General features: G+C 39.6%; 1 protein-coding gene across 41 annotated transcripts in view; it reads left to right on the top strand.

Annotated features, from left to right (window-relative positions):
* IGSF11 (immunoglobulin superfamily member 11) overlaps nt 1-17,180 on the top strand; it is a 463,419-nt gene that overhangs the window by 147,710 nt on the left and 298,529 nt on the right. For 14 of the 41 annotated variants that reach the window (XR_008624827.1, XR_008624830.1, XR_008624826.1 and 11 more), the window contains one exon: nt 8,243-8,392. The exons of the other annotated variants lie outside the window; for them this stretch is intronic. Coding sequence is in view for 8 of the 14 variants with exons in the window: in XM_055110317.1 (XP_054966292.1) it covers nt 8,243-8,392 (150 nt within the window). In the remaining 6 variants the exon portion in view is untranslated. The remainder of the gene's footprint in view (nt 1-8,242; nt 8,393-17,180) is intronic. 41 annotated transcript variants of the gene reach the window in all.

Genomic DNA, 17,180 nt, shown 5'->3' with positions numbered 1-17,180 from the left:
CTTATAAAACTCTTCAGTGGTTCCCTATTGCATTTTGGGGGAGAGTCCAAAGCCTGAACTGTAAAATCATGCCAGTCTCTGTGAATCTCTTTGTAACCTAACTTTCTGCACTTTTACTGTTTATTACTGTGCCTCAAAGTTTATTTTTATAAAAATACCATCCACTAGTATGACCCCGAGCCTTTGCAGATGCTCTTCCTCTGCCTGATACTTCTCCTTAATATGTCTGGAAAACCCCTGCTTATCCCTTGCTGCTAAAAAGTTATCTCCCCTTTAGAGCCTCTCTTAAATCCGAAAGGCCATTTCTTTTCATCTGTGTTTGTATAGTATAGTATAGAAAATAGTACTTCTGTTATATCACTCTATTCATTGCTCCTTAAACTATTTTTGGGCCGATGATTTTGTAAAATGTAATAAAAATGAAATACTAGAAAAATGAAGTGTAAAAAACATAAGATAGCCTCATTTAAAAAATTGTTAGCTTCAACAGACCTAAAATTACTATTAAAATGCTATAAAGGGGCTGGGTGTGGTGGCTCATGCCTGTAATTTCAGCACTTTGGGAGGCCGAGGCGGGCAGATCACAAGGTCAGGAGTTCGAGACCATCCTGGCTAACATGGTGAAACCCCGTGTCTTCTACTAAAAATACAAAAATTAGCTGGGCGTGGTGGTGGGCGCCTGTAGTCCCAGCTACTCAGGAGCCTGAGGCAGGAGAATGGCGTGAACCCGCGAGGCGGAGGTTGCAGTGAGCTGAGATTGCGCCACTGCACTCCAGCCTGGGTGATAGGGCGAGACTCAGTCTCAAAAAAAAAAAAAAAGCTATAAAGGTTTTCTATATATTTACTCTTAACGTGTGTATTTAGCCATCTTCTTGTGGATCAACAACCAACAATTCACAGGTCTGCACTGGTCCAGGGCCACATTTTGAGTAGCATTGCTTTGTAACATTTATCAAACAATTTTACAATCCTTTGCTTGTGTATTTGCTCTTGCTTTCCTCACTAGACAAGGGTTGTGTCTGATTGATCTTGTGTTTTGTCTTCCCATCTTTTGTTCCCTCCTCTCAAAATCTTAGTTAAAATAGTTCATGACACAGGGTTAATCAGTAAATATTTGTTGAATGAATTAAGAGTAGCATTGGTCTTATTACCCTATAATCACAACTGGCCTGCATTTCTTTGGGTAGGGTTTTCTTTTAGTTTATATGGGACTTAGAACTTCATGATGTCATAGTGAAAGTCTACTGGAGAAAGAGCTTTCTAACTCAGTCTGAAGTAGAGATATTAATGTTGTAACATGCTTCAGTTTTGCTGATCTCTGAGAAACCTCACAGTTCAGGAAGGAGACATTTCCATATTATTAGCACAAGTGATAAAACAGTTCTTTGCTGTAGGAGAGGAGAATAGAACTCGTAGTGCCATTGAAGCAAGTTTTTTTTAAGCAAATAGTTGCTTTGAGTTACAAATGCAATGCTTTTTTAAGCTTTTTGTTTTTACTGACAAACCACATGCAGATGCCATTCTGTCCTCCAAGTTTCCCACCCCGAGGACAGCCAGCTGCCATGCACTTCCCCCATCCTCATTCACAGATCATTAATCAAAGATCGTTAATCAATATGTCTTTAGAATCTGCAGTTTTGAAAGTCATATTCCCAGCTTTGGAAGGCTGCAACTTGCCCAATTTCCTGTGATTTTGGAAAAGTGTTCTGCTATGGTGGAAAGCACTGGAAACCTGAGTTCCAGCCTAGGTTTTGCAACTAACTGTATGACTCTGGGCAGGTCATACTCCCTTTTTAACATGTGTCCTCATTTGAATTCCAGACTGAATTATCTCTAGGGTAGCTTTTTAACTCTTCCTTTTAGTCCTCACAGGGGTTAATTGACATTTGCTTGCTTTGCTTGTGGTCTTTTAACCCTGGCTAGTGATCTTCATACACTATCATGTACATACTGTGCCAGCAATTAGGATATTATATTGACATTCTCTTTGCTTTTTTTCCTCCTACAGTATACTGTACTTTCCTCAAAGATACCTTATTCATCTTTGTATTAGCTGCTCTTGGCCCAGTGTCTTAATTCATGCCCTATTAACGTTGGTTGACTTGAGCTGAACTCTGTCCCTTGCTTTCGCTTCAGACCTTTGTTTAGCAGTCTGCCTATCAGGTGAGAAAACTTGGATTGGTTGCATATTTGATATCCAATTAATATATTACAGAACTGTTTAAGGTTGTAAAAGTAATAAAGCCCAGTTGGAGTAATGGTGATCAGTCATATGCATGTGTAAAACAGATGAAAGTTGTGGTTATTCATTCATTGTTCTCCTTAGGAAGGTCTTATTGATTATTAGCTTGTTGAAGGATCTGAGTTGGTATTCGTCTGTCTGTGCCTTCTTGGCTTCTGGCTGCAGGAAAAAAATATGTGAATTTTCTGCCCACAGACTGTCCAGCCCTGCCAAGGCAGCCTGCCAAATCTCAAGTCACATGCCTAGTGAATTGCTGCTACATTTTTTCTTCCTTGTCTTTTTCAAGGCTACTGATGTTGGGCTCTTTGCCTGGTGTCCCTGAATCGTAGCCCTTTTAACTCTCTTGAGTGATGAGCTCCAAACATTGTTTAGCAGCAGAAGCAATTTTTATTGGTACTAGATTACCTCCACTGACTAGGCCAGGCTTGTTTTTATGGCTCCACACTACTAGGCAGGACTTCTAGAAGTGTCAGGCTTTGGACTTGGTTTAGTCCTTACTCCTGAGCTTGAAGCCCTGATTCATACCACCTCATAGTTCTCAATGTCCACCATTTGTTCCCAGTGTCCCTAAACCTAGAATATTTGTGGGTGTCGTGTGAGAGGCAGTTTGTCCTCACCCATTTCCTGGAGGAGAGGTGTTCTCATCCTCTGGGATGAACACAAGAAATAACCCTCACACTTATCTGGCCTCACTTTTCTAGTTAGGCATTCTATTTTGCATTCCATTCGCAGAGCTGAGCCTTGTACCTCTTTATAGTATCTTTCAAATACCAAAATGTGGAAGCACCATTAGGAAGGTTAGTACTTCCAGTTGTATTTGTAAGGATGGTGATGGATTTAACCTGAGCTTCCACATGTTTTCCTGGTCCATGTGTTTGTGAGATAGGTTGCAAGGGTTTAGTGGACAGATGTCTAGATGAATGAATCTAATTAATGCCTAACCTTATGGAACTGCTAACCATAACTCTCCTTTACCGCTGTGTTCTAAGCAACAGCCATGGTCTTAGAGTGACCTCATTACCCAGAGTCACATATTCTGCTGAGGGATGTGGAGAAAAGAGGAAGTTGTGAGACTGGAGGAGAACTTAGAAAATTTTCTTTTATTTATTCTTTATATTGCCTTTTCTTTTTGCTCAATTTCTGTGTTCTTCTCTTTCTTACCTGAGAAGCACTAGTGTATACATGTAAAACCTATATTTCAATATGAACCCATCCTTTCCAGCTAGAAAATCTTGGAAGGGTTTACTATCCCCTCTAAGCTGTAGTTTCCTTCTCTGTGAAAACAGACTATAGCCACTGCTTAACATGCATGGCTATATTACATATTAAATAACATGGTGAAAGTATGTACTTGGCACCATGCACTGCTGACCTGGAGAACACTTTAGTAAAAGCTCCTTTCCATTTTCCTGTTAAATTGAGCATACAAATTATTATTTACTATAAATTCCCCACTTGTGCCTATATTAGAAACTAACAGAAAATGTTACAGATAGTATAAAGCAGAAATTGAGGCACTTAATGAATAAAATTCAGTTCAGTTCAATGAACATTTATTGCATACCAGGCACTGTGAGTGGAGAAGGCAGCTTCTTTTAGAAATTTACAGTCTAATGAGGAAAACAGATGAGTGAATAGACATTTAAATGGGGTGCGATGGGTGCTTTAGAGGCATGACTGGTTCCTCTGCACATAAGGTAGAGGGCACTTGCTCTCATTCAGCGGGAGAGGAGTGAGGGGTGGCACAAAGTCAGGGAGGTAAAGCAATGGATTTTTGAACTGTGGCTCCTTGAAGAGAGGGCGCACATTCCAGGCAGAGGGAAGTACATGAGGGAAGATAAAGTATGAAGTTGCCTAACAAGTGTAACTGCAAATTGTTCAGGCTTGCTTAATTGCAGATTGTGACATGGCAAGTGGCAGGAGGGGAAGCTGTTAATGGCCAGCCCATGGAAGTCCTTTTTGTCGTGCTGAGAAACTTGATTTATATCCTATAAAGAATGGGGGCCATTCATTTCAAGGCTCTATACTGAGGTTGTGACAAGATCAAATTTGCATTTTTTAAGAATCACTCTGGTGCTGGTGCTCAGGAAGACAAGGGAGAAGGAGGAATAGACATATCAAGAAGCTGGTGCCAGGGGTTCAGAGGAGAGATGATAAGGGGCTAAACTGAAAGAGCAAATGGCAGAGGGATAAAGAGGAGGAGACTAATTGAGGAGACCAATTTAGGAGGTAAAATGAGTGATAGTTTCATTGTAAAGGATGAAAAAGTGTCAAGGGTGACTCTTAGGTTCTTTTGTTGGGTATATGTAATTGGAATGGCAAATAAAGATCAGATTTGGGGAAAAAGATGATCAATTCAGTTTCAGACAAATTGAATTTGTTCTGCTTGTGGGATGTTATCCAAGGGGAGGGAAGACCAGCAGCCAGTTTGATAGGTAGGTCTGGGGCTTCACAGAGGTCAAGGCCAGAAACACAGCTTTTTAACATTAGTCTTCATTGATGACAGTGACGTTAGAAACAACAAGTAGAATGATCCCCTTGTCTTTGCATTGTGACAGAGACAGAAATTTAGAATATGTCATAAATGAAGCTGTCGTTAAAAATATCCAGTAGATTCCCCCCTTCCCTCCTACCTCAATTCTCTCATTAATGGAGATAGAATATTGTTATCTCCCTTTTCTCTTTCAATTCCCATAGTGCCTTTTGATTTGAGATATAGCTTTGAAATTAAACAAGATTGAATTTTGAAGGGTTTTAAATTTTAATGTGATACTTTACGTAACTCCAAGCTGCATTTTAATGTGGCTCAGCATATATTCTGATGCCTCTGGGAGTGCTTTAAAGTAATTTATTATTATTATTATTTCATTATTAGATCTCAGACAGAAGTTTAGAGAAAATTATTAGAAAAAGTCCGGATGTATTCCTTAGGCTGTGGAAGGGATAAATGTAAATGCCTTGGTGGCAATGGCTTCTTATCTTCTCACGTGACTCATCCTGCCTTTTCTTTCCTGGAAGGGCTCTGTGGTTTTAGATCAGAATCAAGGTGTCACTGAGTGGCAGCTTTCAGTCAGTTTTTGCAGCACCGCATTTTTGGGATAATCTTCTACACCTTCACCTTGCTCCCTTACCTTTCCCTCCTCTTTTCTCAGCGTGGAGGGTACACTTCATTTTATTTCAGGAGATCTTAGGAAATCATATTCTTGGATGTTCTTGATTTATTCCTTTACTTTCTATACATATATTTCCTTAATTATCTTCTTGTCAATATTGAGATTTATGGTAACCTGTCTCTTCCTACCCTCTTTCATTTGAATTTACATGGAAAATCAGCCATTCTGTTCTGGCTCCCTTGAAATTATGGGTTTGTCTGTCTTCCTCCTTCCCTTCTTTCTATTTTTTTCTATCCATTAAGGTAAAACATCCCAGATCCAATCACTATACCCTACTCCCAATTCATATGTATCTTTTAAACCTCTTTAATGTTCTGGCTACATGACCAGCAGTTCTTTTCTTAGATACATTTTGTATTGACTGGGAGGTTCATGATCTCATATAGTTCATTTCATTTTCAGCAACATTAATTGTTGAAGGGCCTTCCTTACATAACATGGAGATATCATGATACATTAACCAATGTGCTTTGTGTCCCTGTTATTTTCTGCAACCTTCTGACGGCTTTACTTTTTCTGGTTATAAGGGGAGGGGAAGGATACTTCATCAGGATGTAAAAAAGAGGCAAATGTCTGTTTTTTTTTTTTTTAATTTCAGAAATTACAAAGCCTGAGTCTGGCTATACGACTGAATTTGAAAAAACAAAAGTCAAGAAAAAAGATTTTATAGACTAGAAGAGGAAGGAGAGCTGGGTAGGGGGCTGAATGAATCTAGATAGTGGGATTGTATTTGAACCCCCTAGGAAGGTTTGATAAATTCTAGAGGAGAGTGGACTTCCCCCTACCATGACTTACCCCACCCACTGACGGAAGCTAAAAAAGCAGAAAGACCTGAGAGGAAATGTGCCAAGATTAAGTTTCTGCCTCTCAACTAAATGGAGACTCACAACTGAAATTGTTTAGTCATAGAAAAAAATAAAAATAATTATATTACTTTTTTTACCCCTGTGATTTATGGAGTGGGATTTGCATCTACTATATCTATATTGAATAACTAACAGTGAGATATAGTGGAAAATTGCTTAGGCTCTGAAGCCAGATTGATTTGGGATTAAATACTGGCTCTGTGTAATACCCTAGGCTAGTTACTTAATCTCTCTGAGTCTGTTTTCTCATTTGTGTAACTGGAATAATAATACCCACCTCATTTGAAGTGTTTTGATGCATGGATAGGATATATGTACAATATCTAGAATGGTGCCTGGCTGATAGGAGGTACTCAGAAATACTCTGCTTACATTTTAATCTCAGTATTATGTCTTTATTTTGTGTTCTTAAGACTTATAGGCTACATCTAAACCCTTCTTTCATATGACAGCTCTACACATATTTGAGGGCCAGTGTCCTTAACTGTGTCTTGTATATTTGAGAAGCCGTATGCCATAATGTATTCTGGAGCACACTTCTTAGATTTGAATCTCAGCTAGCCCACTTACACACTTAGGTAAGTTACTTAACTTATTTGAACCTCGGTTTCCTTATTTGTAAACTGGAGATGATATTAATAATACCTATCTCTTGGGTTAGTTGTGAATATCAAAGATGTTAATACAGATAAAGACCTATAGGCACATGTTAGTTAATTATACATACAGTTAATATCTTATTGTGACAGAGGCAGTGCTTACATGTTCACCTAGTCCTGTTTTGTTTTCATCTTTAGAGCCAGACTTAAGCTGTTTTTTTCGGCCTTCCTTGCAATTATGTTGGGGCCATGTGCTTATTCTAACTGGTAGACTACAAGTAGAGGTGATATGTGTCATTTATGACTCAAAGCCCTTTGCCATGTGGATTGTGGAGGCTGCATGTTGAGATGATGGATTCACAAGGTGATACTAGACTGAATTTCTAAATCACCATTTGGAATTAGCTTCTGAATGCATATAGGACATTGTATGGGCAAGAAATAAACTTTGTGTAAAACTGCTGAGAGTTTGTCATTGTGCTGTCAAGGCATAATCTAGCCTATGTAGGTTAATATGACTAATATTGGTAGATGAATACCAAATGAAACAAACTGTCGAGGGGTCATTTTTAGGAGAAGGCCTTTTCAGTGAAGTAAGGTATTCATTAAGATATCCTCCTTAATGGTATTAAGGAGGAGGGAGGATTTTATTGAAGAAACAGAAACAAGGTTAAAAAAGGAACATTAATTTTTCTATTTGAAATGGGTTTTATGTAAATGCATGTTTTGGTGATAAAACCCTTTGTCCTTCTTTTTATTGTCCCATATCCTATAATAGAATTTTCTTTCTTTAAAGCTTCTTAACATCTTTCTAAATGGGAAACAGTTATATTCTGGAGTGGTTATTAATAATTTTATTAGTGAATGAGTTTATCAGCTCCTTTTTTTGGGAGAAGATTTTATCAAAGGGTATGGGGGAGAAAACATAAGAGTTCCAATTAAGTTTTTGAGGAAAGGAGGGGGCTTTAAATGCAGGCTAAGAATGAAGCACAGTGGATGTTGTATTTTCCTCTAATTTGGTATTGTGGTCTCTCTCTGGAGAGTTGCTAGAAACTCTAGCTCTGCCCTGATGGGGATCCAAGGGAGATGGCCTTAGATGCTTACAAAGTGGCTTTACGTGATACTTCTTTATCCCGGTGGACAGTCTAACCTAAGTGTCTAACTCATGACCAGGTTTCCCTCTTACAGGGAACTTGAATATACTGGCAGGTACCTTTGTGGTTCGTGCCTGACTTGTGTCCAGTGTATGAGATAGCCACTCTCTAGGAGAGCCATGACTGGGCAGAGAGTTAGGTTTGGTTGTGTTGGTCGGGTGAGACACAGAGGAGGCATGAAATACCAAGCAGTGTATGTTATTTACAGACCCAGAAAGAAGAGGGCAGCACACCTCAGGGCCAGCAGGAGGAAGGGGAGTCATCCAGGACATGTACTCTCAACTGGCGGTTGGGAAGAAGCCAGAAAGAGATAGACATGTGGGTCGAAGTCTTTACTGGGGTCCATCGTGTTACCCAAGTAAGTTTCCCACAGGGAGTTCTAATTGGTGGGTTTAGAGGAAGCAGGCACAAGTTCTATGTAGGCATGCTGTGTCTGAGAGGAGGTCACTGTGGCATATCTGCACAGTATGTATGGGGTGTGGAGGTCAGTGGGGCAAGTCTAATAGGCTCTGTTTAGCTGTCCCACAGGGAAGTGGTCACCAGGAGGCAGTTATATAAGGGAGATGTCTGGATCAATCACATTGAGGAACAGGGAAGAGGTGAAGAACTGGAAACTGTGTCAGGGATGACTTACCCTTCCATCTGATATGAAAGAAATTCAACTTATGTTTAAAATGAATGCCAAAAGCTGAGCACAGTGGCTGATGCCTATAATCCCAGAACTTTGGGAGGCTAAGGTGGGCAGATCACTTGAGGTCAGGAGTTTGAGCCAACATGGTGAAACCCCATCTCTACTACAAAAAATACAAAAATTAGCCAGGCATGGTGGCATGTGCCTGTAGTCCCAGCTACTTGGGAGGCTGAAGCAGGAGAATTGCTTAAACCCAGGAGGTGGAGGTTGCAGTGAACTGAGATCACGCCACTGCACTCCAGCCTGGGTGACGAGTGAGACCCTGTTTCAAAATAAAAATAAAATAAAATAAAATGGATGCCAAAGCAACATAAAATAATTATAAGAATTTGCTACAGTGGAAGATGTAGTTAAAACTCAGCTCACTCATAAACACAAGTGATCCTTGAGGTGAAACTTGGTGAGTGGCAAAGTGTTGTCAACCACTGTCCCAGATGTTACTCTGCTTCCCTCACATAAAGTGGTAAATGGGTTTGATTCCTGGGAAATGAGTTTTCAAGTATCTTTAACCACTTAACAAGAAAATGTGACTTCTTAAAATGTACTTCTTAGGTTGACTCATTGTGAAGATAAAAAAGAAATACCAGAATAAAGTGTGAGAAAAAATACAAATCAAATATTTAAAAATTTTTTGGATACATTATATTTGTACATATTAATGGGGCATACATGAAATTCGGTTACATGCATAGATGTGTAATGATTAAGTCAGGATATTTAGGGTATCCGTCATCCAAGTATTTATCATTTCTGTGTGTTGGGCACGTTTCATTTCCTCTCTACTATTTGTGTTGAAAAATACAACCATTGTTGTTAATTGCAGTCACACTACTCTGCTATCAAACATTCGAACATATTCCTTGTATCTAATGGTATGTTTGTACCCTGTAACAAACCTCTCTTTATCTCACTTCCACCCTCTACCCTTACATCCGTCCCAGTCTCTGGTATCTATTGTTCCACTCTTTACCTCCATATGATCAACTTTATTAGCTCGCATGTATGAGTGAGAACACATAATACTTTTTGTGCCTGGCTTATTTCCCTTAACATAATGACTTACAGTTCCATCTGTGTTGTGACAAATGACATGATTTCCTTTGTTTTTATGGTCAATAGATTTCCACTGTATAAATCTAAAATATTTCCTTTATTCATCATCTGTTGATGTACGCTTAGGTTGATTCCATATCTTTGCTACTATGAATAGTGCTGCAGTGAATGTGAGGGTACAGGTGACCCTTTGAAAGACTGATTTCTTTTCCTTTGGATAAATACCTGGTAGTGGGATTGCTGGATTGTATGGTAGTTCTGTTTGTGGTTGTTGTTGTTGTTGTTTTTTGAATGTCCATATTGTTTTCCATAGTGGCTGTACTAATTTACATTACAACCAACAGTGTGAGAGTTCCCTTTTCTCCACATCCTCACTAACATCTGCTATTTCTTGCCTTTTTTTATTAATAGCCATTCCAACTGGAGTAAGATGATACCTCATTGTGGTTTTGATTTGTATTTCCCTGATGATTAGTTATGAGCATTTTTTTCCGTATACCTGTTGGCCATTTATATGTCGTCTTTTGAAAATTTCTATGTACGTCCTTTGACTCTTTTTACATGCTATTAATATTTTACTGTTGATTGCATATTCTGGATATTAGTCCCTTGTTGGATGAATAGTTTGTAAATATTTTATTCCAATCAAGAAATTTTCTCTTCACTCCTTTGATTGTTTCTTTTGTTATGCAGAAGCTGTTAAATTTAATATAGTCCCATTTGTCTATTTTTGTTTTTGTTGCCTGTGCTTTTTAGGTCTCAGCCATAAAATCTTTGCCTACACCAATGTCCTGAAGAGTTTTCCGTAAATTTTCTTCTTGTAGTTTTACAGTTTTGGGTTTTACTTTTAAATCTTTAATCCATCTTGAGTTGATTTTTGTATATGGTGAGAGATAGTGTTCTAGTTTCATTCTTTTGCATGATTATCTAGTTTTCCAGCACCATGTATTAACGAGGTATATTGTTTTTACATTGTACCTATTTGGAGATCTCTGAACTTCTGTATCTGGATGTCTTAATCTCTTTCTAGACTTGGCAAGTTTTCATCTGTTATTTTGTTAAATAGTTTTTCTAACTCATTCTCTTTTAGGTCACCAATAATTTGAATATTTGGTTGCCTTATTGTGTCCCCATATGTCATGAGGGCTTTGCTCTTATTTGTTTATTGATTTATATTGTGTTATTTTAAAAGACCTGTCTTCACGTTCTAATATTCTTTCTTTTGTTTAGTCTATCATTAAAACTTTGAATGTATTTTGTATTTCATTCCATGAATTCTTGAGAGTTTCTATTTATATCTTTTTTATTATATCTATCTCTTTGGTTAATTTCCCAGTCACATCCTGAATTATTTTTCTGATTTCTGTGTATTGTTTTTCAGAGTTATCTTATAGCTCAGTGAGGTTTTCTTTTTTAACATTTTCAACATTTTGAACTCTTTTTCTGAGATTTCATGAATTTCTTTTTGATTGGGATTTATTGCTGGATAACGTGTTCCCTTGCAGGTTTCATATTTCCTTGTATTTTTATGTTTTCTGTGTCCTTACATTGGTATCTGTGCATCTGGTGTAACAGTTGCTTCTTCCAATTTTGTGATTTTGCTTTCATAGGGGAGGACTTTTTCCTGAAGATGAATATATGGTGTCGGTTGGGTAGGGCACTTTGGCTTGATTCTGGGTACATGCAATAGTGCAGTGTCTGTATGATTTCTTTGACTATAAACAGCATCAGTGGTGTCTGATTTTCTTGGCGGCTTAGGGTACAGTTGTCAGAGAAGGCTGTGGTGAAGTTGTGCTGAGATCCGGGATGCCAGTCTTCAGGCTTCAGTGGTGGCAGCAGGGAGCTGACTGTGCCTGCCCTTGGGCCCAAGGTGGCATACATTGGTACCAGTGTTAGCGAGTCCAGGCAGGCTTATTCTTTGCCTCCAGGTGGATTGTTGAGGTACCAGGCATGGCAGTGGTGGGCTGTGTGGGTGGAAGAGTTCTTGAGCCCCTGGCAGTGGATGTGGCATGAGCAATGGCAGTGGCAGCAGTGAGACAATCCTCTGAAACCCAAGTGGTCTGTGCTAGTGTTGGCAGTGGCTGTGACCAGTTGGGTGGGCTGAAGACATGCAGGTAGCATGTGAGGGGTGGGTGCCGTCTGTGGTGGTAGTAGCAGGTTGAGTGGACCTGATCCTAGACACTGGGAGGAGTGCTCAGGTGCCACGGGCAGTGGACTGGATCAGGCAGTCTCCAAGCTCCTGGATGGTGTGCTCAGGTGGAAGCAGCAACATCTGTGTTGTGGACCTGCTATCAGAGAAAGCTTGGTTGCTTTCCCTGGGGGCAGCCATAGGCAGGCAGCTGGAGGGTGTGGGCTTTTCTTGCACCTCAGCCCACAGCAGTCTGTAGCTGCAGTGGTTGTGGGCAGTGGAATTTGTCCTCAGGATGCATGAGAATGCATGGCCGCCCCTCTGTTGGGCTGGGGGTGGGATTGTTGCTCTAGACTCTTGACCTGGGCCTGGTTGCAGGGCAGGACGCAGTCCATTGTGGGCTAGGCTCTTAAAATGGCACTGTGCTGCAGCTGCTTAGGACTCAGGGGTTTGTGGGACTCGATGTGAGCTCCCTGTCTGGAACAGTGCCTTCGTGTGGTTTCTAGGGCACACCTTATGTTACTTTCAAGGCCTCCGAGGGTCAAAGGGCTCTCCCCTGGCTAGGATTGTTGTAGTCCATGATGGGAATGTGGACCACTGGGGTCTCTCACCCTTTCTCCACACTGGGGAGTTCCAAGATGATCCCTGCTGAGCAGGCTACCTCATTTCCCTCTACTTTCTTGCTTTAGATGTTTCCTGTCACTTTGCTGAATTTCAGTGTTCTCTCTTGGATGATCTATTTGAAGTGTGATTTTTCTCCTCACTATTTTGTTTCTTCTTAGTGGAGGAGGTGAGTAGACATTAGGAGATGCCTCTAATCAGCCATCTTGAAGCTGGGACATTGTCTTTTTAAAGAATTAATACCCAAGACCAAACTAGAACATGCCTCAGAGGTTCCGGATATAGCGTGGGGCACTGAGGAATGTGGTCCTGCCCCTTAGCCACAAGGGCCCTGCAAGCTGTTGCTGCCTGTCTGAGGGCAACAGAAATAGACCTCAAAAAATAAACTTATGCAAACCAAGGTGCTGGGACCTCTGAACTCACCCTCCCAGGAGTGTCCAAATCAAGTATTTAGGTGGCTTACTTAGAGATCCAAGCCAGGGCAACATTAAAAGAAAATCTGGGGAATATGTGTTTTCTTGCTGCCATTTTCTCAAAGCAGACATTATGATAATATAAAGTGAAATATGGGATAAATGATCACTGTCCTAATGCTGTGGATCAAATATTTTTTCACATATCAATTTCCATTAATAAATGAACATGCCCTGGCTTAGACCCCTAAGAGCAGCTGGTAAAATTCAGTATCTCTTTTTTTCCTACAGAAGTGGGTGACAGGAAGTTCACTTCTTAGAGAATTTATGACTATTTTTGAAAATATGATTATGAAAAGTAATTTCTGATATTGAGGTTAGAATGTTACATTATGGGGGTTGGTAAAAGGAAGGAAGGACTCTCCTGTTATCTTTCATATCTCTCCTGGTCCACTGTAGATTGCCATGGTAGTAGGAACTTTGATACATTTGATACATTAATATGGTCCACATGGAAATTATATGAGGAATGAAGCAAGTGGCTTATAACTTCGGGGAAGAAGGGTTGCCTATTTCCAGTTTTCAGAATGTTCACTATCTTCAGACTGGAATAAAAGTTTGATTCTATCTCTAGTCTCCCTGGTAGCAGGAGTTTTGTTCTCCTTTCCTGTACTCGCTGTAGCAGCATGGAAACTTCCTTGGAACCCCAGATCATGGCAGCAGTGGTAGATTCCTACTTTGAGATACTGGGAAGTAGGTGAAGAGAGCTTTGGGCACTTCAATGATGATGGTGGTTTTGGGGTCATGCCTTCGGGATTTCCTATATACAAGGTGCTATTTGAAAGTACAGACAATAGCATGAGAACTAGAAAAGATAGCTTCAAGGTTTGAGCCTGTTACCATTAGCCAAAAAAGAACAAGTTGGGAAAACAAACTAATTTTTAAGGAGAAGACATTGACTTCATTTTTGGACATTGACTTTGAAGTGATGATTATTAAAATGGTGGCTGGAAGTTTGACACACCATCTTTTTTTTCTTTTTTAAGGTTAGAAAGAGGAATTTACTGGGGCATATAACAAACCATGAAATGCATACAGCTTAAACTGCCTTTAGGGCTGGGCTGGGAACACATAACTTGAATTTAGTTAAGGCTGTCTCTTCTATTTCATGTATCGGTTTCATGTTCTGTTTTTTAAAAAATTTTTATTAATTTCAACTTTTAGATTCAGAGGGTACGTGTGCAGCTTTGTTAAATGGATATATCCTGTGACACTGAGGTTTAGGGTACAAATGATCCTGTCACCCAGGTAGTGAGCGTAGTACCCAATAGGTAGTTTTTCAGCCCTTGACTTCCTCCCCCTGCCCCCCAGTAGTCCCCAGTGTCTGTTGTTCTCATCTTTTTGTCCATATGTACCCAATGTTTAGCTCCCACTTATAAATAAGAACATGCAATATGTGGTTTTATGTTCTTGCATTAATTCACTTAGGATGATGGCCTCCAGCTGCGTCCATGTTGCTGCAAAGGACATGATATCATTCTTTTTTGTGGCTGCATAGTATTCCATGGTGTATGTGTACCACATTTTCTTTATCCAGTCCACTGTTGATGGCCACCTAGGTTGATTCCATGTCTTTGCTATTGTGAATAGTGCTGCAGTGAACATAAGAGTTGATGCTTCATCTTTTGTGAAAAGCTGGGGCTAACAATGTTTTGGATAGAGACTTTTAGGCTCAAATTAAAGACCCCCTCACAAATTCGTTATTTGATAGAGCATATCTTTGAGATTCTAGTTCAGGTTTGTGGACGTATATGATTCAATATATAAACTCCTAACAACTTTCTATGAGCACATCTTTTTTTTTTTTTTTTTTTTTAAATCCAGCAGGGCTACAAATTTATTTGTCATATATGGTAAAATCTATATGAAATGAGTAAATTTTTTTAAGGAAAGATATTATTGAAGGAAATAGAAAAGTGGTGGGATAACATTTTAAAAAACATATATTTGGCTTTGTGAACAAAATGATTTTATTTTAACTTTTTTGTTCAAGGCAAAATCTCTTCAATAAGAGGAGATAGAGGAGAATTTCTTCTCCAGAATATAATCTGTAGCCATCTGCTGCTGTATCTCATTATGTTCTTCATGTAATTAGAGCAATTAGGATGAGGCTTGCACTGTATATTGGTCATGGAAAGAGGGTTGAGCTATTTCTAGGCTTGTTTTGAGAGACTGGAGATTAATGGCCTAATCTTTTAGGTAAATTGATAGAAACTGAGATATGTTTAAGCTAGGAAATGGAGAAGGGCAGTTTTTTTTTTGTTATCTGTTATGTTGCTTTCTTATCACCATGGTAACTAGGTGTTTTGACAAATATATTTTTAATGAGATTAACTCATGATAAAGAAGAAAGTAATAGTGATAAAGAAAATGATAAGAGAAAGATTGTAGAATGAAAGAAGATGGGCTCTGTGGTATAGTGATATGGTGGAAACCTCACACCAGATTTTCAATGCTAAGAAGTTTGGAGAAAAGGAGGAAGGAGAATTTAAAGGAGAAGACAAAATTAGGGATATACAAAACTGTCTTTTGGGAAGCCAGTCATGGAATGTGGTTTGTACCGAAGAAGGGCCAGAAGATTAGGTACTGCAATCACAAATGTGCTAAACCACTGTAGGATTCTTAGGATAGATTGCAGTGCCACTCGACTCTCACGTAAGATTAGCATGCCATTCCAAATCCTGGAAGAGGCTTCTTATAACATCTGACTGTTCTTCCTAATCACCCTCTCTGTGCCCTTTTCCTAATTGCAATTGCCAACACATTAGTGATGATTCTCATTGCTAATACTGAACCGTTGCCTTTTCTTCCAACGGATCTTTCTCAGGTAAAGATTATTATCTACTTCAATTCAACTTACTTGTGTCCACCAAATACATTTTTATGAAATACTGATCTATCCCCGTCTCTTTTTTATTCAAATACTTTTAGTAAAGGCTCACATTGCCTACAATACCATGCTTCTATCTTGACGTTCAAGGTCACCTGAAGAGAGACCAACCCACTTTATCTCCTATAGCTCTTCTGTATGAACCCTATTTTCTTTTTTTTTTTTTTTAATTAAATTTAATTTAAAGTTCTGGGATACATGTGCAGGATGTGCAGGTTTGTTACATAGGTAAACGTATGCCATGGTGGTTTGCTGCACCTATCAACCCATCACCTAGGTATTAAGCCCCACATGCAATAGCTATTTATCCTGACGCTCTCCTTCCCCCAGCCCCTCTGACAAGCCCCAGTGTGTGTTGTTCCCCTCCCTGTGTGCATGTGTTCTCATTGTTCAGCTCCCACTTATAAGTGAGAACACGCGGTGTTTGGTTTTCTGATGAGCCCTATTTTCAACTAGCCTGTGTCCTGCCTGTCTTTAAAATGTGTCGTGTTCATCTCTGCCATTGCTTCTTTGCACATATGATTGCTCTTGTTTGGAAACCTCCTTGGTTCTCTAAGTCTTAAATCCTTTAAGGTCCAATTCAGTACCTCACCATCTTAATAGTGTTCTACCACTTATTTTCTGTTATATTTTTATTTAAGAGATCTTACATTACTTAGCATAGTTGTTTATAGTGTAGCAATGCTGAGAAGTTGATGCTAGTGCTTGAAGCATAGGCCTTTAGGAGAGATCAGGATGGCTTACCCCACTTTGTATTTCAAGTTGCTGTGGCACCAGGCCTTTGGGAACTCAGACAAGTCAGGTTAGAGAAATGAGTTGGGTTTTTATTTCACTCCTTTGTTTAATTTCCTTTCAAAGCCCTGGTGTCACCAAATTCTACGCAGCCCAGGCACTTGACAGAAAAAATGATTTTCCCTAGTTTTGAGGGGACTTATCCTAGATGCATTGAATGGATTCAGCTTCTGGGTGCATGCCCAGTGCCTTATACATAGAACAGTTAATTCTAGGGGATGTCCATGCTCCATTCTGTTCTGATCAGGACTCATTTATGTGTGCCAAGCCACTGCTGAGCTTGGCATGTGCTGATGGGCAAGAGAGGCCTGGCTTCTGTATACATATGACAAGCTCTGCTCCCTGCTGGGCGGGGCATATCCCTGGATGAGAGATCCTGGGTGAGAGAGCAGCAGAGAGAACAAAACAGTGGGAATGAGAGACTGCGAGTAAGCAGTTAGAACAGACATAAAAGGAGATATTAATAATAGAGGAAATTGATATCCATGTTGCAGGTGG

The sequence above is a fragment of the Pan paniscus genome, chromosome 2 (assembly GCF_029289425.2).
Source record: "Pan paniscus chromosome 2, NHGRI_mPanPan1-v2.0_pri, whole genome shotgun sequence".
Taxonomy (NCBI): domain Eukaryota; kingdom Metazoa; phylum Chordata; class Mammalia; order Primates; family Hominidae; genus Pan; species Pan paniscus.
This window is presented reverse-complemented; position numbering and strand designations above follow the sequence as displayed.